At 41.7% G+C, this 24,550-nt stretch overlaps 1 protein-coding gene across 3 annotated transcripts in view; it reads right to left on the bottom strand.

The window, feature by feature from the left end:
• The window catches only part of DOCK8 (dedicator of cytokinesis 8), a 206,393-nt gene that overhangs the window by 18,564 nt on the left and 163,279 nt on the right, over window positions 1–24,550 (bottom strand). For all 3 annotated transcript variants that reach the window (XM_070590602.1, XM_070590603.1, XM_070590604.1), the window contains 14 exons: window positions 22,758–22,903; window positions 20,668–20,850; window positions 20,172–20,304; window positions 19,110–19,197; window positions 15,444–15,540; window positions 13,946–14,080; window positions 12,644–12,796; window positions 11,412–11,570; window positions 10,710–10,810; window positions 9,669–9,861; window positions 4,957–5,100; window positions 3,557–3,688; window positions 2,969–3,103; window positions 1,481–1,570 (listed from right to left, as the gene is read on the bottom strand). In XM_070590602.1, coding sequence (XP_070446703.1) covers window positions 1,481–1,570; window positions 2,969–3,103; window positions 3,557–3,688; window positions 4,957–5,100; window positions 9,669–9,861; window positions 10,710–10,810; window positions 11,412–11,570; window positions 12,644–12,796; window positions 13,946–14,080; window positions 15,444–15,540; window positions 19,110–19,197; window positions 20,172–20,304; window positions 20,668–20,850; window positions 22,758–22,903 — 1,889 coding nt within the window. The remainder of the gene's footprint in view (window positions 1–1,480; window positions 1,571–2,968; window positions 3,104–3,556; window positions 3,689–4,956; window positions 5,101–9,668; window positions 9,862–10,709; window positions 10,811–11,411; window positions 11,571–12,643; window positions 12,797–13,945; window positions 14,081–15,443; window positions 15,541–19,109; window positions 19,198–20,171; window positions 20,305–20,667; window positions 20,851–22,757; window positions 22,904–24,550) is intronic.

The raw sequence follows: 24,550 nt of genomic DNA, 5'->3' as shown, positions 1-24,550 counted from the left end.
ACTCTTCCTCTTACAGGCCTGCCAGATGGCAACTGCTCCTCTGTCCCCCAGCCCTTAATAAGACCTTGAACTTGCATTATTTTAGCAGCTCAGAAAGCTCTCTCATGAACATATCTGTCTATGAGGTGGACTGAGCAGGAAGGCATCCCCCCACGGTATAATAAAGAATATATCTACTCTTTGTCTGTTTCCTGGCACAGAGCCTCAAAAACTCTTGGAATTTCCCAAGTGATAGGACTCTCTTTGTTACTCTAATGTGGTGAATCATGCATGGTGGGTCCCTAGATAGCTTCAGGATGGGGCGGCTGGTCACCAAAAAGACCAACTATGTGATGAGAGAGTTGGGACTTTGGGCTAGCCTGGCCTTCCGGGAGGGGAAGGGGGCTGGAGACTGAGTTGAATAATGTGGCTGATGATTTCATCAGTCATGCCTACCCTGATTGATTCAACTCTGGACACCGAGGCTCAGTGGAGCTTCCTGGTAGGTGAACATATTGACCTGCTGGAGGGTGACATGCCTGGATTCCAGAATGACACAGCATAGAAGCTCTGGGCTCCTTCCCAGACCTTGCCCTACGTGTACCCTTTATCATTAAACTGTAATTGTCAGTATAGCACTTTTCTGAGTTCTGTGAGTCATTCTAGTGAGTTACATAACCTGAAAGGTACCGTGGGAACCCCCAAATTTGCAGCTGTCTGGTCAGAAGTGTGGGTGGCTTGGGGGACCCACTTGAGGCTGGTGTCTGAAGTGAGGGCAGTCTTGTGGGGGACTGGGCCTGCATTTTGTGGAGTGTGACACTAACTCTGGGTGGTGAGTGTCAGAACTGTATTGTACTACACCCAGCCTAGAGAGAGACAGAATACGCCTTCATGTGAAAAGTGAGGACACTGAAGGCCAAGCCTTTTCCATCCTTCCCCCAACAGCACAGCGACCCTGCCCTTGGCTGGAAGGAACACCTGCAGCCTAAAGAAGGGTACCACCAAACGCTGTCAGTGAGAAGTCTGCATCTTTTAACATGTTTTAAATTGAGAGTTTAAAGTTTTTATGGAAAGCCAGTAAAGAGCAGTGATTAAGGGTCTGAGGATGACAGACCTCATTTGCGTACTGGCTTTGACACTTGCATGACCTTGGAAAGTTGCTTAACCTTTCTATACCTCAGTTTTCTCATCTGTAAAATAGGAAGAACACCACCTGTTTCAAAGGACTGTTGAAGGATGAAATGAAATGATGTGTGTAAGGGGCCTAAAGGAATGCCAGGCACACAGTTGGTGTTTAATAAATGGTAGCTTCTATTACAGTTCCTGCTTCTGAGTATGGTTTCTTTAAGATCTAACCAAACAGTAGTTGAACCCTAGACAAAAAAGTCTGGCTGCATTTAAACGACTTGGAGAGCCCAGACAAAGGAGGTCATCTTATGTTCTTGGGGTAGGACAAAGGGAATCAGAGCCGGATGGTTATTTTTTGCAAATTTCCCCATACCTTGTTTGGATCCAGCTTGGTTTTGTCCACAGGAGCGGAGTCTTTTATCACTTCCACAAATTCTGCACCAAAACATTGACCATAAAATCCCTAGGTGAGAGGAACCAAATGATTATAAAGGTTATTTTAATATAATGTAACTCTGTCTCTCAGAAGAGGCGTAAGTTTGGAACAAGTGTCGGGAGAATTTGCTCATTGATTATGGAAAGTTCCTCTGAGCTCATGAGGCAAGGTCAGCATTTCCTGAGACAAAAATAAAAATATAAGGAAGTCCAGCATGCAAATTGATATACGCTTCCCTATAATATGGACGCCTGCCTCTAATTCAACCAACGTCATCATATTTCCTGAAGCAGCTCCAGGGGTATGGCACTATTAACTTCTTGCTTTCTCTACCCTAGGAACTTGAAGGTCACCAGGCTTCCCATAATTTGAGAAACCACAGTGCACAGAAAGACAAAATATATACTTCTATTTCTAAGCAGGGAGAACGATAGTGGGGAACCAAGTGACATGGTGTCAATTGCTAATTCTCCTTCTCATGAGCTGAATGACTTTGGGCAAGTCACCCAACCACCCTGGGCCATGGTTCTTTGAGTCAAGTAAGGATTCAAGTCTTACTTAGTGTGGATGGGTAGTATAAGGAGCAATTTGGCAACAATATGTTTTAGGTTTTACAGCCATGAAAGGGCATAAATTCAAAGCAATAGCAAGAAAGTGTAAGGAGTGAGTCTCCGGTTAATCACTGTCAGCAGTTCAGAGGACCCCAGATATTCAGCCTGAGAGGGTTTCGTTTTGGTAGCATCCCTTGACTTTCCTCCTGAGTTCATAATGCTTGGCCCTTTCAATGTCTGTGTCTTTTTTTCTGTTTTCTCTATGCTGTTTCCCTTTTTCTCCTGCCTTTTCTCCAAGAACATGCTGCTCTCTTCTGCTACATTTGCTACATTATGGATCAAATGTAAACAGCAGGTTGGATTGGGCTGCCAGCCCATGGGATGGGACACTGACTCTGATTATCCCAAGAGGGCGCTCCTTGGATCAGCAGGAGCATCTCTGTGTCAGAAGTGGGATTATTGTCCAGTGACACCAAAACAATGGCCACAGCTTTTTCTAGGGGTCATTTGGTAATTTGGCCAGATTACTTCACAGTCAAGATGATAACCTTCAAGAGGAAAAACTGCTGCTAAAATTTGGAGAGGGTTATAAGAAAGCAGATGAGATTGACTGACTTGTGGATGGTCTTGAAAATAAGTATTCATGATATTATTTACAACCTTTGACAAGCATGCACAGAATCTTAGGGGAAAACTATTGAAATCTTTCTTTACCTCGTGATCTCACCTAAAACCTTCATATCATAAATGCAATGTGGAAAAATTTATATAGAGATCAATGATGAATCCAGGACGCTTCAGTTTTTTCATAATGACTCACTCTAACTTGTTTTTGTAAAGTATGCAATGTCAAGCACAGAATCGCTTTTCTTACCTCTAGTCTGTGAGAGATCTCAGGAAGCTTGGTAATTGCAGGCTCTTTGTAAACAAATTCCTGCTCATCTAAATCTCCAAATTTGGATCCATAGAAACCAACGCGGAAGTAAGTTCCAAACATTCTCTTATGACCCTGATGAACAAAACAAGAAAACCTTTCCTTAGTTATGTAATTCATGAGGATCCACTGGGTTGCAAAGGGCAAGAGTCTTTTATTGTTGTGTGATAAGGCATTTTATTCCTATGACTAATTTAAAGAGAAATCACTCTTTTAAACATGTAATGTTTATGGGAATAAGCTTTGGAAATAATAACAAAAGGAATTCCATGAAAGCTTTCTAGGACTTCTTTTAAGTGAATTTAAAAGATTCTCACATTTCCTGGTTGTAAAGTAATTCAAGTAGCCTTCTTTCAAAGTCTGAATTCTGGTCCTCTGTCTATTCCCAGCCCGTTTCTGTTTGGTAGGTGGGAGCTACAGCAATGATGTGCTCAAGGGAAATCACTCCCTATAGAGGAAGGAGGGCCAAGCACCACAGGGTCACCTGCTGCCAGGTAACAGGACCTATTGGCCAGGATCCCCGGCTACCTTGCTAATGATGCTGTCAAAGGCCTTCTGTAGCTTGTCATGCGTGGAAGTCAGCTTCCGGAAGTCTCGATGTGCTTCCAGGATGGGGATGACCAGTTTGTAGACCTCATTAACCGTCTCATACAATCCTCCCTTGGAAAGAGGAGTAGAAAATCAAAGAGAATTTAATCCACTGGAAACTTAAGAAGAGCAGCCAGAGTTCACTATGAGGTAGAGAATGGATTCATTTTTGGCATCACAACATTTTACAGAGCAGGAGTGATGTCTGAGCTTCTTTGGGATGGTTGTGGCATTCAAACTGAACTAGACATATGCTACATGGTCCTGTGTGATGATGATAAGTAGGGAAAAGGGTTTTCATGGAGGACAAAAGGACAGGAGATTGGCAGCAGGGACTAAGAACAAATTCATATTCAATATTTAATGTTATATAATATTTAATGTCATCAGAGGTCTCCCTGTAGCCAGATGTTTAATGTATGCCTGAAAAGAGTTAGTAGGATTCTAATTAGTTCATTTTCTCAAATTTTAGGAAAAATGAACATATACTGGACTTTTTCTAAATCCTGAAATGGAAAACAGGAAAACAAAAGAAAAAAGAAGAGAGAGAAAATAGTTAAAACAGTAATTAAAATACATATGGGGTGAAGGGTGGAAACTTGGAAATGAAAAGTAGAAAAGAAGGAAAACTATAAGAGTGAAAACAAAATTGGATCAGCTAAATATAGTGAAGTGGTAAGTATTCACTTGGCTTAAAATGGGAGGGAGGAGAGAGATTATCAACATGAAAACAGACAAGGGACTTTCTCCTCTGCCCTGAATCTCATTGCCTTAATCTATATATTTTTTCCTTATTAGGAGTGTTTAGACCCAGCTTAGGTTAACGAGGGGCAGCTCAGTGGTTTCCGCTCCCACATTTCTGTGAGCTGGTCCTGCTCTGTGACCATCCTGGGGATTACTTAGTTGTTAGGAAGGAAGATGCTGTCTATTTATTCCTTCCTTTCCTCCCAGTGTCTCCTCCCCAATATTTTTCTCTATGAGAGGGAAAATGAGGGAATGAGAACATGTCTCATCATTTACTGTGTAACCCTGGGCAAGCCATTTCACCTCTCTGTGGCTTCGTTTCCACCCCTATTAAATGAAAATAATACTGTGAAACTGCTGCCCAGCCAATGAGCATGAAGTCAAAACCAGAATATTGCCCTGATGAAAGGCTTTCTCATCTCTCTCAGAGAGCTGACACAATTTGCATACATCAAAGTGCTCCCGGCCCACCCCCTGCCCTGCACACCCATGCACGTGTTGTCTGAAGCGGGGCTGGCTGAGCTGTTAAGAAGGGCATTCACAGCACTGGAGTTCAGCCGGACGTCAGAGGCCAGGGACCCGCTGTGGTCACTGACCGTGCTGAAGAGCTCCGCGGCCTGCTCCAGGAGGCCCACCAGGCCACTCTCGGTGAAGTACCGGCCGGAGCACACACCATCCTCATCAGGGGACAGGGTGTCATCAGAGACCGCTGACTCCTCCAGCACGTTGGAAGAAATATTCTGAAAGAGATCACAGGATAAGCCCAGAGAACTGGGGAATCAGTCTAACAAAAAGCACCACAAGAACCCAAAAGTAGGGATGCAGAAGCCCACGTTCAAAGATCCACACCAAGCCCGTGATTACACAAGGTCTGCAGTTCCACCCGGAAGAGGCTCTGGCTGCCATTCATTGTGAAAGGGCGCGCTGAGCAACTGGTTTTCAAAACTCACAATGTTTTTTTTAACTATTAGGAAGGAGACTTACTCACCTCAATGTAACAACAGTCAAGTCACTTTAGTGAAATGACCTAAGGGACATCCAACAGGGGTCATGGTTTTTACAAGGCAAAGGCCAATTAGCAGTTCACCAGACTCCTTGTTTCACCAGCTGAGTGATGTTCCTGTGAAGTAGTTGCTACCACTGCCTGGACTTTCAGGTGAACAGCCATATTATGTGACAACAGCAAACGACAATGTCGTCTTTATGGAAATGTTTATGGCAATGCCGCAGTTACTGTTTTATCCCCACAACATTTTGTTTCTTTCTATAGACTTTCACTTTACATAAATCATAGGATTTAAAGTCTCTAGCAGAGAATGCAGTGGCCAGGGCCAGGGCTGGGGGAACCAAATGAGAAACCCAGGGCACAAAATTTAGGGAGGCACTCCCTCTCGGGTCTATAACTGGTGATCTTGAACTTGCTTGACCCCGAGAATGAGTGCTTCCTTAAATTCTGTGGCTTCCATGCTTCACTCGCCTCACCCCAGCTCTGGCCCTGGCAGTGACTCTCATAGTCTTGACAAGTCAAGAGTCATTTTCTTTGACCTATTTCACAGCTGTGGAAGAAATGCATATGGAGCATAAAAGAAATGGGAAACCTTCCTAGTTTATGGATTACAAACAGGTAGCACACATACCACTCCTTCCTACTCCTGCACTCATGGCAGGCATAACTAACCAATTACAGCACTCTTTCCCCTGAAGCTTGGATATAGTTTCAAAATTCTTCTTAGTATAGTACTCTAGTCAGCCACTACCAATCAACCACAGTCAACTTGTGAAGGAAAATCTGTCTGCCTCCTGGCCTGGCTGGATCAAGATCAAGTGAATCAACCTTAGCATCAAGGAAGAGAGAGTTGTCACAGTCCTATATCTTCACATCCAATATTGCAAAGCAGTTTTAGGAATATAGGAGGCTCTCAGAATCTTTTGTGGCCAGTCTTTCTTCCAAACCTGGTCTTTCTATTATGATGTTTCTGAACTGGAGATAACAGACAGTGCAAGAGCTTCAGTTAGAAGAATCCAATAACCCAAGAAATAAATACTATTAGAATTGTATGCAATTTTCTACACGTAGAGGAACACATTGAAGTTATGTAGCCTTCTTAGCTGTAGTTAGAGGAAAAAGATCCTGGGCAGACTTTCCTGGCTTCAGAATTAGGGAGGTAAAACTAACAGCAATATCTGAGAATGTAGCCATATCTACATTTGTGGAATAAATATTGTACTCTGGGGCATAGAATTTCAACGATCTCAGTTCCTTGGAATTCAGTGGCCTCAAAGTTATTTTCCTTGCACTGATTTATTTATCTCCAGTTTGTAATTCTTTTCCAAAAATTCAATGTTATTGGAACAGAACAAGGTTGAACACTAAAGCACACAGCATTTAAGAAATCAATACTGGACATCTGTTGTTAATGCTGCCCAGAATTCCTTCATCTTTCTACAAAGTAAGGCCTCCTGGGGAACCATCCATAACTCCAAGTGTGGACCTCAACTCTGGCCCAGCTAATCAGAGCATTGCATTTCTCTGGCCATTATGATTGGTTCAGGGATGATCACATGATCCCATCAGAACCAATAAGATGCACTGAGACTTTCTCTGCAACTGCTAGAAATGAGGCATCTCTCTATTCTCCTAAAGTTGAATCTGGGAATATGTAAACCTAAATATTTCTCAGTGAATGTGGAAGCCTGTGAGGAACGAAGCTAACATAACAGAAGGCAGAGACAGGAAGTGATGACGACACCGAGGTCTGATGACATTGTTTGGACCCCTAGGTCCAGTTTGGCAGGTGCTACTCCAGGCTCACCTCCTTCATGCAAGCTCATAAATTCACTTTTACCTGAGGTCAGTCTGGGTTAGGTATTCTGTCACTTGCAAGTATACATTTCCAAAAAGATTTGGCTCATAAGCATCAACATAATGTGGCTTCTCTTCTGTAGCTGAGGACACCTAACTCGCCATGTTCTGTGTGTCATGAAGACCTCACACTTCACAGTTCCTTCTCTTTCCCTTTCCCCTTCCTCATCCTTCTGACCCAGGCTGGGTCGCATTACAAACACTTACAGTATCTTGTGCCTTTTTATTATAGCATTTATCATAAATGAAATTGAATAAGGAAGAGAATAATTAATTATATGACATCACTCTCCCTGGCTAGAATGTAGAGGTCATGAGGACAGAATAAACGCTCAATAAATATCATCTAAAAGAATGAATAAATGGATATAAATATATGAAAAAATAGAGCTATGTGCCCCCAGATGGGAACAATGTGGAGCCTTCCTGTTGGCTCTAGAATAACTATTCTATCTCACCTTGGCATGACTTATTATGAGCAAATCAATTGAATTCTAGGTGAAATTAGAATTTTCAAGTTTACCAAGAATGAAAGTCAATAATGAAATGCCATTAATAGATAAAATAAATATAAATATAGTACTTATAGTAAACATATTACAAATAAAATATAGTAACTTGGAAAAAGTCATAAAAGAATGCTAAGAAATAGTTCAGTTAATGAAACAAACAAAGAAGATTCAACATTAAGTGATAAACCTAAAGATTTTCCGGGAATTTAAAGAGTAGCACTTACAAAATTGATCCTTGATAATATCAAATGGCCAAAATAAGTTCGATAAAAGAAGCAGATACATCTAAAATGATTTTTATAACTTTCTTCACTTTTATGAGGTTCAAAATCAGATGTGATATTTTTATGCTTTTTGGATAAGAGTTTCATTTTGGCTTTTATAACAAACATTTCTGAATTGAGAATAAAATTTATTTGCTGAGAATGAAGTGATAGAATAAATATTGTTGTTACTGAAGACCATAAGAGAGGAGGAGTTAATAATATGAGCAATACCCAGCTTGGCAGGTAAATAGTATTCTAGGAAATCAGAAGCTCCTGGCCCCACCAGTAACAGTTGAGTGGCTTATTCTCTAAGCCTGGGAAAGCTACTTTGAATTGTCTTCTCTTTCTGGTTCACACAGCATCACAAAACTGTGTCAAAAGACAATAATAAGAACAAACCCTTTTATAAGGTCAGTCATGTAAATTCAAACAAGAATAATACAAACACTTGTAAATGACTTTGCAAGTCTGGCTTGAAAAGGGCTCTATATTGGACTGTATTTTCAAGGTTTCAGGGATGGTCATTTCTACAGGTTATGTCTCTTTAAAAAAAGTATTCATAGGGGCTGGTCTGTGGCTGAATGGTTGAGTTCCCAGGCTCTGCTTTGGTGGCCCAGGGTTCACCTGTTTGGATCCTGGGTGCAGACCTAGCACCACTCATCAGGCCATGCTGAGGTGGCATCCCACACAGCACAACCAAAAGGACCTACAACTAGAATATACAACTAGGTACTGGGGGGCTTTGGGGAGAAGAAGAAAAAAACAAAAAAAGATTGGCAACAGATGTTAGCTCAGGTGCCCATCTTAAAAAAAAAAAGTACCATAAAACTTTCATTTTCTCTAAAGATTGTATTAAACTAGTCAACAAAAACAGTCCAAGTGGCCACTGAGCATCCTGGCCTAAGCCAACTTTCAGGCCTGGCAGACAATTTCCCGTTGCTAACTATGGGTCATATTCAGCTTATCCTAAGAAAGTATTGATTCAGCCGCTTTTTTCCCTTCCCAGGTCAGTGTGGTTCTTGATTCCGGATTAGAGAGTGGGATACTATAGAGCTGGGGAGTGTAATCAAAGGAACAGACCACGAGGGAAATCATTTCTCCCATGTTTGGAAAATACTTTCACGGTTGTCAGTACACCTGTCAACTTCAAGTCTTTGAGAAAGAGTTTAAATGACCTTAGAAAAATTGCCCTCTCAGTTTCTTTACCTGTGAAATGGGAGTAATAATACCTTCCCTATCTGCCTGCTTCACTGGTTGATGGGGAAAGTCAAATGACGTCATGGATGTGAAAGTGTTTGGGAATATCTAAAGTGCCTATCGACTCTACATTTATTATAAACAATAATTAAAAAGAAGACAAACCAAGAAAATAAACTATAAGAAGAGGCAAATATAATGAATACACTAACGCAGATTCTTTCAACGTTGGCACCATTGGCATTTGGGACCAGACAATCCTCTGTAGTGGGAGCTGTCCTATGCATTGTAGAATGTTTAGCAGCATCCCTGGCTTATATCTATCAGATGCCAGCAGCATCCCCTCCCACCTCCAGTTGTAACAACCAAAAATGTCTCCAGAGATTATAAAATGCCCCTTGCAGTGGGGGGCAAAATTGCCCCCAGTCGAGAACCACTGCTCTAAAGGAAAAACTGAACTTGTCCCCAACCTGAAAGCTGACACTGCCCACGGGCAGGTAGCTGTGGTCCTCCAGCATGCTCAGATATTCGGCCACTAAGGCAGCCGCGTGCACCAGGCACATGGCGGCCTCTGTGTAGCACTTCTTCTTGGTGTGTTTCTCTGCCATGTTCTGGAGCCAGGTCAGCCGCAGGTCAGGAGAGGTCTGGTAACTCTTGGCAATTCTGAAGACAGATTGAGAAAATTTCAAGGACAAATGGTTAATAACACTATTTGTGTATGGCCACTTGTTTTTCTAAAAATTTTTTCTCCCTGAGGGTTTTGCCTACGTGTTCAGAAAATGAGAGAAAAGGCAAATATTTATCAGTTCAGCTGTTTTAGTCTTATGTCTAGGGTGTGCTGGATGCCAAGAAATAACATTTAGTTTAAGCTTTAGAGGGAAAAAAGGACCTGACAAAATGATTTCTATTTTAATAGATCTTTAGTAATTTTCTTCCTTTCCTTTCCCTCAAAATAACAGAAGACAAAAGTACTACCCTTCTTATGACATCATATCAGAACAAGAAGTGGAAGACAGAGTTATAAAATAGGTATCTCACTTTCTTTCTTTTTTTTGGTGAGGAAGATTCACCCTAATCTAATATCCCTTGCCAATCTTCCTCTTTTTTTTTTTGCTTGAGGAAGATTCACCCCGAGCTAACACCTGTGCCGTCTTCCTCTGCGTTGTATGTGGGATGCCACCATAGCATGGCTGATGAGTGGAGAAGGTCCATGCCCGGAATCAGAACCTGTGAATCTGGACCACCAAGCAGAGTGCATGGAACTATAATCACTAGGCCACAGGGACGGCCCCAAGCTATCTCACTTTAAATTAGGGAGATCTTTCTGAAAACTTGTACATGAATCAACTTACTCTGAATAATTCATTTCCACCAATTTCTATATACAGTTTTGGATGCTGTCCAAAACAGTGTGCCCACGCTGCCTGTGATAATTACATTAATAAGACCTCCACAGTGGCAAACCCTAGACCTTCAAGTGATACCCTGTTGGTTGCATCAGAAAAGTTTACCTGTACATGAGATCCATAAGCATCTCAGGATCTTCCTGAAATTCCCTCATTTTCACTGTGTCATATAAGATGCTATTCAGATTGCAGAGAAGTTCCTCCACCTGCAAAAAAGCATATGCCCCCAAACAAGTTGGTTGTAGTCCACGGGAATGAGTTAGGATTGCACTGAAACTTCAAGGGGCCACCGTGGACTGGCTTGGCTGCAAGGAGAGGTGGCAGGTAGAGGGCAGTCTACGTGGTCTTCACCTTTGCAGAGCTAGGCGCCTCTGAGGCCCGGATGTGAGTTGGCCCTTGGGATCCATGAATTAGCCCTGAATCTTTATAGTGTCTTCCCTCTCCAAAACCTTTTTGTTTAAATTACTGTGAACTAGTGTCAGTTATTTGCAACCTGAAAAGCCCTAAAGTGTACTCTTGGAACATCAGGGCTTTTTACATCAAGTAGGAGGCAGCTTAGGACCTCCACTGATGTTCCATACAATATACACGATAATATATTATATAATTATACATCAGAATTTTATATATAAATATAAATTCCGTATATTAATATAATTTATAGAATATATAACCACGTATGTAAATTGTTATACATTTTATCTATAATTATCTAGTATTATACATATACACATATATATGCATATACATACAAGTTTATAATTGATCCCAAACCCATGCATGAGACAAGGCTGCTCTTCAGTCTACCTGGGTGGGGAAAGGAGTGGACTGCATGGCGCTGTCCTCTTCTGCATAGGCCAAAATCGTCCTCAAGGACCTTCGCAGGTGCTCCTCATTAAAGTCTGGTGCTTTGCCCACTAAAGATGCCAGAGACATGGTTACTTGCATCTTCACTCTTGCAAAGTTCTGCGTCAGGAAAAAAAGAAGAAGGAACAAATAAGAGGCACTCAGCTAGTAGACAATTGAAGGCAGTAGCGCCAGAACACCAATAACTCTCCAACGTTTCTTTTACCCAGTCTCAATTATTTCTTTTCTCTCAATGAAATATGAGCTAAACTTTGCACAAGATTCATACTGTTGTTTAAATGGTTTAAATGGATATTGCTCTGACATAAATCTGTCAACTCTTTAAATTTTCATTGAGGATTGGGCTGCAGCCATGCTGCACGGCTGGAAGGTTCCTACAAAGCTGAGTCACAGGATGTCTCCTTTGGTGCTAAGATTCCTCTTCTTGGGACTTTACGTAAACTGCAAAGAGGAATAGGATCTCCATGGCCAGGATTTCTGAGATCTTGGACTACAGGCGGGCAGTGAATTTGTTTCTCCTTTCCTTTCAGGCCCCTGGAAAAATATAGCTATCCTAAGTCCTCTGAGGAATGTCCTAAAAACTTTTAAATAGTTGTGCCTGAGACATTCTGAGGACCCTGTCTTTCTTCCATGGGCCAATTAAGCTTTTAATACGACTTGAGCATGCTCATGAACATGACCACAAATGTAAACTCCAAAAGAACACACCAAAGCCTAGAAAAACTAAAGCAGAGGTTGACTGTCCTGCAATAAATGAACTCCAAAAGGCTTCTAAGCCTCGATTAGAACTCAGGTCTAGATGAGACTGATTATTTCAAATTCTTTGCCACCAGCCATTCTAGCACAAGTCAATCAGAATTTAGAAACAGGACAAACCCTTCTGAATTCTTAACTTGCCTGTTGTATTTTTTCCCACAGATGACAACTTTTAATCTACATATATTTATTCATTTTTTTTATTGAAACGTGGACGGAAACCACTGTGTTCACCAGTCTTGATATTCACTTTTGGATGCAAATTCAAACAAAACCTACTATCCATCTACATGCTCAACTGTTCTCTTCACACAGGACAGGAAGTAAACTGCAATGCTGCAACCTTCTCCTCAACCAATGCTTTGCATTGACTTTCTCTGTTGATTCTGGGTCACCCAACTGGTCTGAGCTCTTACACTGGTGGCTCCAAAGCTGAATCTCATGAGGAGGTAGAGGGTGGCACAGGCTTGGCTCCGGGTGACGTCCATGCTGCTGCTGCAATGGTGCAGCACGCGCTGACACAGGTCCGCACATTGCTCCACTTCCTCCTCAAACAGCAAGTCGCCAAACTAGGAGAGACACAAGGAGTCATCAGGCATCACTTGGCACTTTCATACGCTTTCTGGACGGGATGCCTGTTGAATTATGTAAATGTCTGCTTGGATAAGCAAAAAGCCCAGAAGAGTTAATGCACTGCTTCATAAAGATAATGAGCTACTTGAGTCAGAAGATGGATGGAAGCAACAGAGTAGATTTAATTATGAACCACCAAGATCTGGGCTGCATAATTAACCGCATTGTTAGCCAGGTTGCATTCACCGACAAAGTCACAACTCTGAAGGAATTATTCTGAGTTTACTGGGTTCCCTGGAAATTACTGGTGAGTAAGAAAGAGAAAGTGATCCTGATAGGGGAGAGCGGAAGAATTCCACTTTCTCGGCGTGAAGATCCCATGTAGAAGGCACCAACTGAGATGTTTAACAAAGGGGGAGACAGTAATCTGCATGAGACCATTTTATCTGAGGAAAATCTATATTCTTCAGGCTACGAGAAATTCATTTCTAAACCTTCTGGCATTTTACGACATGACATTTTGTAAGGCTTACTAGAGGGAGTTGTGTAGGACTTTAATCTCACTCAGATGAGATATGAAAGAAAAACGGTGAAAGGCAAAGTTGCTCAATTGATTTTTGCTCTCATGTCTCCAGTGAGTGGCCATTCCAAATTTCTATAGTTCAGCCCACCTTTCAAGTGTGAGAGCCACTGTTTTTCCTCTCCACGGTGAGTTCGCACAGAAGAGCAATGCGTGTACTTTCCTCCCAGGGATACTTAAGACTTTGACCACGATGTCACTTTTTTTTTTTCCTGAGGAAGATTAGCCCTAAGCTAACATCTGCCAATCCTCCTCTTTTTTCTGAGGAAGACTGGCCCTGAGCTAACATCCGTGCCCATCTTCCTCTACTTTATATGTGGGACACCTACCACAGCATGGCTTGCCACGTAGTGCCATGTCTGTACCCAGGATCCGAACCAGTGAACCCCGGGCCCCCGAAATGGAACGTGCACACTAAACCGCTGTGCCTCCAGGCTGGCCCCGATCACGATGTCACTTAATACAGTTCTCTACAAGTTTTGGTGCATTTGGAGAGAGAAATGTGAACCTAGACGAGGATCTTAACCCTTAATTAAGAGTAAGAAAACAAGCATCCCATGTTTACCTTGGCGATGAGAGCACGGAGTGTCGCAAAGCAATGAGTCAGGTAGGTGGTGCTCTGATCACAGCTCAGAGAATTCACCAGGACCCTTAGAACACCTCCCAGCAGGCTGTCTTTACAGTCCAGAGCCGAGGTTGCCTGGAGGAATGGAAGAACAGCATCATTGATTCCCTATGCTGTGCCAGGGAACTGAGAGGTGAAGACCCAAGTAGACACTTTCGACAATTGGCACAGTGATGCTGATGTCCCATCTCTCTTGGTCTAAGATCTTAAGGGATTGATAAGCCACCACACATATCATCCAACTATGAGAGCTGAGGACCCATTTCCGGATGACTTTAGTCCAAAACTCCCCATTGATTTGAGATTTATGCCTATTCCGTGCTGCTAAACTAACTTATAAGGCACACCTTCCCCCATTCTGGGCAGAATGTTCTTTCTTTGTATAGAAGGCACAGCTTCCCTTGTGGGCTTCAATACACAATTGTGGGCTTCCCAGTCCAAGAGGGGCTGCTTGGTGGCAGTGATGTTTCTAAATAGAAGCTTATTTATCAGAGACAGCAAGATTAACACCACCAGAAATAATGACAAATAAATGTCAGCTTTCTTGGAAAACTGCAAATACATTTTCAGGGTGTTAAGTACATAGCACTCAAAGCAGTGTTGTATAAAGATAAATCAATGTGATGCCACATATTTAACTTATCAAAGATACCACAGACTTTTTTGTCTTTATTTTTGTACAGTAATTACTTTGACTTTAGACAACTTAAAAGTCGGATATCTAAGGTTCCACTGTGTTTCAAAAATATTTCTTCTTCTAGACCTAAAAAGCAATACCAGATCTACTCTAATAAATGATTTCTCATTGGAAACATGAAAGGACTCATTTTTCAGGTTAATTAAAAACCTATTATCACCTAGGGAATTTCTGGAAACATTCACTTAGAAGATGAAATTAGTATGGTGAATTGGATTACTGCAAAGTTCACAGTGGAATTGTGCTTTTCTAAAACAGGGATGGCAAATTCATGGTACAAATGACTTTCCCCTACTAATTTCTGTCCAAAACAGACACACTCTTTTTTACGTAGTCCAGTCACAATCCTAGCTCCCATACAAGACATCAACCGTAATTCTAAAGAGTTGACCCATCAAAAAACCCCAGCTACCATCCCTATTCTAGATCCTGAACTATCAGCCCACCATCCACATCATAAATGTGGTACACACTCAGGCAGATTTAACTACGACGGTCAGCTTGTCAAGCAGCTGACTCTTTCCAAGAGAACAGCACGTCCAAGAAGCCGGAAGAATGTTCGGTATCTCTGGAATTTGTAAGGTAGACACTACTGTAAACAGTAAACTGCCCAACTTCATTTTTTAAAAGAAGTCATTTTGGGATCACGTTTCTTTCTTTTACAAGTTTCTATAAAGAATTCTTTATTAAATTCCAATAAACATATTCACGTTGAACAGATCAGGTGTTTGTTGTCCTCACCTGGATTATGTTTTCCTGCATATCCAGGATGATTAAATTTGCTTCCGTGGCCAGATTGCCACTGATTAAGGCTTCTTGATCTAATTCTGCCTTTGTTCTAAGAAACAAAAAAAAGAGGTCAAAGTAAAGTGCATGCCAAACCTAGCCATACCCCAATGATGGCACTCTACAAAAAAGGCATAAAGGAATCGTCTGAATAGTCAATCTTGAAGTGAATACAAAGCAGCTGGCTACAGGTAACTAAGGAGTGCAGGGGCCTTTTTATGATTAGTATCTGGCTAAAAGATTTTCTAGGTAAAGTCTCCAGGCCATCCTCATCCCCATTATTATGAATAGTGATGACAATTATAAAAATAACAAAATGGGTAGAAAAGCAATTATTGGTTACAATTAGGCTAGCCAATCAGATGGCTGTGTAAAGCCTCAGGGCCATTCCTGAATTTCATGCATGAGAACTATCTCTAGATCTGAGCCAAGGGAAGCTTCTGCAACAAGCTGGAGGGAGGGAGACTCCGTGGGACGTGAATTTGGCAAATAGTGATGCTGCTGGATTAGGAAAGGGTGATGTTCCAGAACTGGGTCAGAGAACAGTCAGTCTGTTGACTCCCTGAAGACTGCCTTGGGGTTGCACAGTCAAGTGTGGGCCTTTTTTCCTTTTCCAATGGGAAGCAAGGTTGCGTTCCTGTGGGGCAGGCCTCCTAACATCCTGCTGGACGCTACCGATTATTACCCACTAGGGAATGCGAAATTGTCTGGTGCTACTTCTCTATTAGGTATCATTTTAAGGCATCAGATCATTTCATGCACCAGTTCCTCCATTTTCATAAAATCCAAGGGAAGCTGGAAATGGATATTTTATATCATCTAAATTTAGTTGCCAGGAAAGGGAAATGTGAAGAACTGACTTTCCCAAGATGTCCCAGTGGCCCAAATGCTAGCACAGAGGTTGGGGCATCGTGCTGAGAGCTCAAAGTTTTGGCCCAGGCTCACCACTTAGCTGTTCTTGGGTTCCCTTCACCCAAGAATGTGGGCATGATCGCTGCTCACATACCACTGAGGGCTCAGAATAAATACTTCCCTGTATTTTAAATGTTTTCACGCTTAGGATAGCTTCTCTGGTCCCAAGATGCTCTACGTTTTTTCTCATTCTTCAATTGATATTTGTGTAAAATAAGTGAAATAGAAAAGCTACTTTTTATTAATTTACTGGTAGGCTTAGATTTGGAGCAATGCTAGCTAACAAAAACATAATAGGGGCCACATATGTCTCTTTCTATCTTTAGTAGCCTCACTGAAAAAAACCAAAGAAACAGGTGAAATTAATTTTTATGTATTTTATTTAACTCGAGATATCAAAAAATATGGTCAAGGTATAATCACTATAAAAATTACTGAGATAGTTTACATTCTTATATTTGTACTGAGTCTTCAAAATCCAATCTAAAAACTACTAATGAGATATTTTACATTCTTTTATATGTCCTAAGTCTTCAAAACCTGTTTGTATTTTCCCCTATTATTACTACTGTGGCTACTGTACTGGATCAGTGCAGCTCTAGAGTGTCCTAATTTGGTTTATTTCCTTGTTTTTTTATTGTGGTAAAATATACAGAAGATAGAATTTACTGTCTTAGCCATTTTTAAGCGTACAGGTCAGTGGTGTTAAGTACATCCTATTGTTGTGCAACCCTTACCACCACTAATCTGGTTTTTAGAAAGCCTACTAACTACTCCTTTAAAATAGTGGTTCTCAAATCTGACTGCATAACAGAATCACCTGGGGAGTTTGACCAAATACCAGTTTCTGGGTCCCGCCACTGGAGACCCTTTATTAATAGGTCTGGGGTACATCTGGGCCCTGGATGCTTTAAAAAGCTCCCCCTGGTGATTTCTAACGTGCAGCCCAGGTTGAAATTGCTGCTCTAAAAGAAACAGAGCCAAAATAATTGAAAAGTGATTTGAAAGAAAAAAGTGACAGATACTTCTATTATAATTACAAAAAGTTTTCCAAGTAGCTAAATCGAGCAGTCACAATTTTACCATGGTTTCTCTTAAAAAAAAAACAAAGCAAACAACATTGCCCTTGAGACTCTCCATTGGTGACTCTTGGCTCTGACAGTGAGCAGCCCCTGTGTAGCTCAGGACTGAGAGCTGACCTAGAGAGAATCGGGTCAGCCTGCACGGAAAGGCTCCATGTTGTGTTGTTTCTGCAAACCAAAGGGAACGGTTTCCCAAAACATTGACGTACACGCCCAGGCAGAGCACGCTTTGTGCAGCTCTTTCAGTCGCACAGAGTGGACGGCCTTCTCATCTGAGCAGTTCGGTAGCACCCCACTACATTCGCATTTCTTTAACGTTTTTTTGAAGGTGGGGGCGATTCATTGCCTGAACTAGAACTTACAGACTCCCAGAACCAAAGATCTTATAAATCAGTTCAGGGAACTTAGAGCAAGAATAAAATACCCAAAGCAAATACACATTATCCATAAGACCAGCAACTGGGCTTTCGAAGTAATACCTATAAAAAAAATGTTTATCTCCTTCATGTTTTAAAATAAATTTGACTCCCAAAAGTCCCATAAGTGGACCAGAAAGATTCATTCTTATGTTAACAACAAAGACAGTAATTTATATTTACTTACAAAACAACAGTGCTAGTCAAATCTGCCCCACGCCCACCCCTTATGATGAGTGCCTTATACGCCATGGGGTCACCCTACTTACATCTGGCCGTGTGTGTGGGGGGTTGTCTTTAGCCATATAATGTTTTGTTCAGTGAACCCTAAGATTCAGTGGGCTACCTGCTGCCAAGAGGAATAGCAGACATGTGCTATCTTTTCAAACAATTTAGTTTTAGCCCTCATATATCCAAATTGTTGCATATATAGCAATACGTATATAGCATATGTTGCAATCCAAGCAGGATTTTTCTTTACTTCTCTAGAATTTTTTTATGATAATAATATACATTATAATACATATCTATTATAGTAAATACAGCAAAGTATAAAGAAGAAAACATCAATTACTTGTATTCTCCAAAGAAAACCGTGGTTAATTTTTTGTTAAATTTCCTTCTGGTCTTTTAAAAATGTATTTACTATATGTAGTTAGAGATTTAATATTATACTCTAAAACCAAGTGTCTATCCTGCCTTTGTTCACTTAATATTATATCATAAGCATTTCCCATGTCATTGAAATGATTTCAAAACATTTTAATGCCAACCTAATATTTCATAACATATTTGCCTAATCTTAAGCATTTAGAATGTTCCAATTTTTAAAAAATAATTTTATGTAATGTTGACATAAATATCCCTGAATACAGATCTTTGTATACATTCCTGGAGTGGAAATATGGATTGAAATGATGAGGTGGTACCCTGTCCTGCCCCCCATCAGCAGCTTTGGTTAAGCTCTCTGAGATTGCTAAATATTAGTTTTCTTTAAATGCTTATCAATGTGATAAATGTTTCAGAGCTGAAAATCATAACTCCCTATACCTTAATTATCCTGGGTCCCTGGATGACCCGAATTTACACAGATAATGATGTTTCATTTTCTTACCCTTGGAAGGATGTAGTTATTTCAGTAATACAAGTAGCCTGGGAAAAATAGTTTTGGACTTTAGGTAAAAGTAGCACAAAGTTGCTGAGTTACTCACTTATCTAGCTTCTCATTAGCTTGCCGCCAATGTGTCTGCTCTTTCCTCCATCTCAAATTTTCATTTAGGCCTGGAAATCGGTCATTCCCTAGGAGTTAAGAAATGCACGAGAGGAATTTGATTAGCGTGAAACCTTTCAAGATAACCAGAAGTTCCCTAACAGGCTAACTGAGGAGACTCAGCACTGCTTCTCCGGCTAATTAGAGTCCATGCTGGATGCTGGTAGGAGACATGCCCGTGACCACGTCCCAGCTGGCCCGCTCCGTGATTGACAGGCTAGAGCTTTAGAAGAAGCCCTGCCTTTCTGGAGTGTTGGTGACCGCATTTCTCATGAACATAGGGTTCTGGTGAAATCGGGGGTTCTCATTGAATTATTGCAAAGGAGAGTATGGGTGTTGAATGAGGGTGCCCAACAACCACTGAAAAATCTGAGCTCCCTCCAAGTTCCCGGCCGTTGAGTCCCATTGCATAGAAGGAGCTATCACTCTGTTTGACTTGGAGCACAGTGAATAAGACTGAGGGGAGCTGAGTGCTTCACTCTATTCTACAGTGATGAGCGCAGCCTTTTTGAAATCATTCCTGGTGTGGTGGGGTCCCTGGAGAACTGGAATGCTCTGAGACGATTGGGGGGATTGGTTCCATTCTAACAGTGCCCTGAATGATTTGGGGATATGATCTTCGAACCAGAACTATCCAGTTTCTTGACTGCTCCAGATAGACTAGTCACACGTCCCACAGTGAGGCTTCAGCCTTGAGGGAGACACCATTCTGTCTCATCCTATGACTCACATTATTGAAGGTGACCTTTTACCAACAAGTTTTACATAGAAGACACCATTTGGGGACACTTCCAGGGTTCCTGCGATCTCAGGAAAGCAGCTTTTCCTTAGAGGCACAGGGCTATGATGACATACATCATGCACAGCATTCTAGAACCTGTCTGTCTCTATTACCGTCATGTCTTCAGAAAGTGACGGTGTCAAAGCATGTCGGAGGACATTCCTTCCCATGAAGGGTACAAAACTCCCCAGCAGAAAGCAGGGAAGGGCCGATCTCACACACCTGGAGTCCGGCAGCGCCGCATCATCTCTCCTCTGGCCCCTTCCCCGCGGAGCAAAGCCTCTTCCAGCCTGGCCTTGACATCCCTCGACTTCTGCAGGACCTGGGTACTCACTTTGTCAGAACTCTGCTTTCCCTGGACAGGAGAGAGGCAGAAGGACATTTAGTTTGGTGAGATCTCTGCCCATGGAGAGAATCCTCAAAACAGAATGCCCCACAATGACAGCAGCCAGTTTGGACATGTGCTACACGGAGACGCTGTTCTAGGGGTTCCTGTGGCTGAAAGCCTGTTAACAGGAATAGGGTTCTCTCTGTGGAAGGCAGAGATGCTTTCCCTGTGGAATTATCATATCTATAATGCAAATAGGTTATGGATTTTAATATAGAAATAAGAAAAATTAATGATCCTTCCATTGCCCAAATCCAGGGGAACAGTGACAAGGCAGGACTGAACTTGGGAGATAAGAGCTGGGGTAAAGCTGAGCAGCCCCACACATACCTTGTACTCAAAACATGAGACACAGATGAAAAGGAGATCTAAAATCCTATTCAGTTGCATCGATGGCAGGTCGGCAATCCACTTCCTAATGAGGCTCTGATCAGCATTTTTCATGATCCAGAGGAAGCAAATCATGAGGTTGCGGGTGGTGTCGGCGTTCAGCATGTTGTACTGCTTGTAGGGCTGGAAAGAGGCGGGTTGGGAGATGGACGCGGGGGAAGAAGCTGAGCAGCAGAAACACCGAAAGCTTAAGGGGTGCTAATCTCTTAGAACACAGTAACTGTACTGCTTCCTTAGCTGGGGAACTATGTCCAGGATCTCTCCCTTTCCTGAGCAGGGGAGGCCGTGTTCTTTGAGCTGGGCTGCTCAGCAAAGGGGCTCGCCTGGAGCAGTATTTGAACCAGGCTTTCCACCAGGTAACTGTAGGCGCCCTCTGTCTCAGGAGTAGTGTGGTCTGGTGGTCCACTCTGGACCTTGACCCTGCCCCCCCCCCCCAATCTCCAATGATACAGAGGCCCTTCCAGGCTGCTAATTAAGATCTCCAAGTATTTCTCCTTCGAGCTGGACACTGAAGGGTTGGACTTATAGCCCAAGACTAGCCTGGCTGGGTTCCAGAAATACCCTAACTGTTCAAGATTTAGCTTCTTGGTCACAGAGTCCGAAGTCTAATATAAGGGTCATGAGCTGCTCAACAAATTAATCAAATCCATAGTTTTGCGGAGTCCTCTGTAACGGGCCTTTAACGACAATTTATCTTTTCCTAGGGTGGAGGGCGTGGGGCTCGGGTTACTTGCTTTAATTCTTTGGCCATGAGTGTTCATTTTAGAGGGTTGAGCACACTTTGTGTTACTCATCAAATCAACCCAAAGAACAATATGTGGCTGCACCCTTGATTCACGTGGCACAGCTAATATCCAATGGAATGCAGCGGGGAAACCGCAGCGAGGTAGTCGTGAGTGTGGGAGGGGACTGCTACTTTTGGATGGGAATGAGAGGGCTTATGAAGTTACTCTAACTTTGGTTTTTCTGAGTAGGGTGACGAGGAGAAATGAAATCTTTAGGTGTACTATAACTTCACAGAGAATCCCCTTCAATGGGTGAACTTTGGGAATCTGAGTGTCTCCAGTAGAGGCAAATAACCATGGAAAAGACACCCCCTGCCTCAAGCCCCTAACTTTGGTAAGAAGGATACTAGAAAGGGGGAGGAGGTCATAAAACACAATACTGATCAAACTATAGGATGAGTGATGTCAAATCTCAAGTGTCTTTTCTCTTTCTTACCTCCTTGCTCTCCAACTTGCATGGGGGTGTGCTGGGGAATGGGGGTTACTAAGTGCCGGAGGGAAGAGGAGAAAGTCTTCCAGTAAAGATGAGTTAGGTCTAGATGCTGCCTTCCCAGGAGAGAACTGAGTTCTCTGCAGATCTATACCCTACACTGAAATGCCAAGTTAAATTAAGCTGGAGGATGTAGTGCGGTCTTGACAAAGGGACAGCCAGAGCTCATTGAGGAACAGAGACAGATCCACCTCAGATGAATCTGAGGTTGTACTCCTGGAGGACGCCCCCTTAAGCCCACAGAGTCTGTGCAGAAGGACAGAGACAAACAACTCTGCTTAGGCCCCCTGGGGACCTAGAAAGGCTGAAGTCTTTTGCTTAAGAAGGGCTCTACCAAGCGACTGGCCCCCTTCAATCTTTTTCTGGAGGCAGACACAGTAGGAATGATGAACACAGAGAACAAACATAGCTCAAGCCTTCCACCTGAGGGAGACTTGGTTTGACCTCCTTTGCAGTGGTCTCAGATTTTCCCCTCTTTCCTGGTTTTCTGAGCCTTGAACTTGGCACTACTGAGATTGCCTGAACTCAATTTGCGGTTGCCAGACTCTGTTTGACTGTGTGCCGCCTCATGTGCCATTTCCCTCCACAGTTGCCAGCCCCACAACGATTTCTTCCAGCGTCGAGCAAGGAGGCAGAAATCTCACTGCCTGCTCTATGATGCTGGGTTCTGGGCGAATGTAAGAATGAGCCCATCAGAAGATGATGGGAAAAGACACAAAACAAAAAATAAACCACAGAAATGTGCACCAACATACCAAGGAAGATAGCATTGTTCCACTCGTCTTCAAATTAAAATTATTCCCAGCTATGGCCAGTGCCACATTCTGGTTAATGGCACTGGTCCCTTCTTGTTCTTCATCTGAGCCATTGGAGCGATTTTTTCCACTACGGGCATCTGCAGCTGCAATAAAAACATCATTGGTCTTACTATATGATCCAGCAGTCTTGCTCCTTGGTATTTACCCACAGGAGCTGAATACTTAGGTCTACAGAAAAATCTGCACACAGATGTCTATAGCAGCTTTATTCATAACTGCCAAAACTTGGAAGCAACCAAGATGTCCTTCAGTAGATGAATGGATAAATAAACTGTGGTACATCTAGACAATGGAATATTATTCAGTTCTAAAAAGAAATGGGCTATCAAGCCATGAAAAAACATGAAGGAAACTTGAATGCATATTACTAAGTGAAAGAAGCCAATCTAAAAAGGCTCCGTACTGTAGGATTCCAACTATATGATATTCTGGAAAAGGGAAAACTACAGAGACAGTAAAAAATTCAGTAGTTGCTAGGGGTTAGTGGGGAGAAAGGGATCAAGAGGCAGAGAACTGAGGAATTTTAGGGCAGAGAAACTACTCTGTATGATACTACACTGATGGATACATATTATACATTTGCCCAAACCCTTAGAATATACAACACCAAGAGTGAACCCTAAAGTAAACTATGGACTTTGGGTGACTACATTGTGTCAGTGTAGGTTCAGCAACTATAACAAATGTACTTCTCTGGTGGGGGAAGCTGATAATAGGGGAGGCTATGCACGTGTAGGGACAGGAAGTATATGGGAAATCTCTGTATTTTCCCCTCAATTTTACTTTGAATTTAAAACTGCTCTAGAAAAATTCTTAAAAAAAACCTTTGGTGATGTCAAGCCAAAGGTAGTGTTTCTCTATGTCCCCTACCCAATACCCAATGTATGACTGGTATTTATTAGTCACTAAGTCAGCACAGTAATTTTAAACCTGACAAATGTTTAGCATTATCTGCTACCATCCATAGGAAAATGCAGGCCGGCCAATAAAAAAGCCAAAATGTCCAGCACAAGATTAGGCAAAAACTAATTTTTCAAATTATAAAAATAAAAATTTTCAAAGCTTTCATAACACTTTCCTGTTACTTGTAATATTTAAAAAATTTATTCATATATTTTAAATAATGACCAAATAGAAATGAACCTATAATTACAGATTTAAACAGGTACTTTATTGAATAATAAGCTATTATCACAAATTCAGCAATAATTTATTAAATTTCAAATGTTTGGGATGAATGTTAGTTTATTGTATCTATGTAATATAGACATATCTATATTTATACATAGATCTAGATGTATGCAAACAAAAAAGCACCCACCATTTAAAAGGTTGGTTTTTAAGAATACCACCAATTACACACACAGAAAGAGTATTTGTTTAAGCAGTTCTTAGAAAAGTGTGTTAAAACATTTGCAACTGGTTAATTAAAAACTCATATTTTGTTAGACCTGTCAACATTTTAAGTATTTGGACCTTCAATTTCTCAGAAAAATTAGAATGCGAACAGTATTTTTATCTACCAAAGTTCTGAAAAGAGAACTCAATTTTTTTTGAGAACTCAATTTTTTAAAATAATAATTTACCATTGCTTTTTAAGGAAACCGGATTTTGAAACAAATGGTAAAATGAATAGCACATAGAAATTATACAATGATATCATTATCAGGATTAATTTGAGGATGCATTCTTACTTCCCCTAAATACGCGTAGGGTCATGGTTATAGGAA

Source organism: Equus przewalskii, chromosome 22 (assembly GCF_037783145.1).
Source record: "Equus przewalskii isolate Varuska chromosome 22, EquPr2, whole genome shotgun sequence".
Taxonomy (NCBI): Eukaryota; Metazoa; Chordata; class Mammalia; order Perissodactyla; family Equidae; genus Equus; species Equus przewalskii.
Note: the sequence above shows the minus strand (reverse complement) of the source record. Positions and strands in the feature narration are given on the sequence as shown.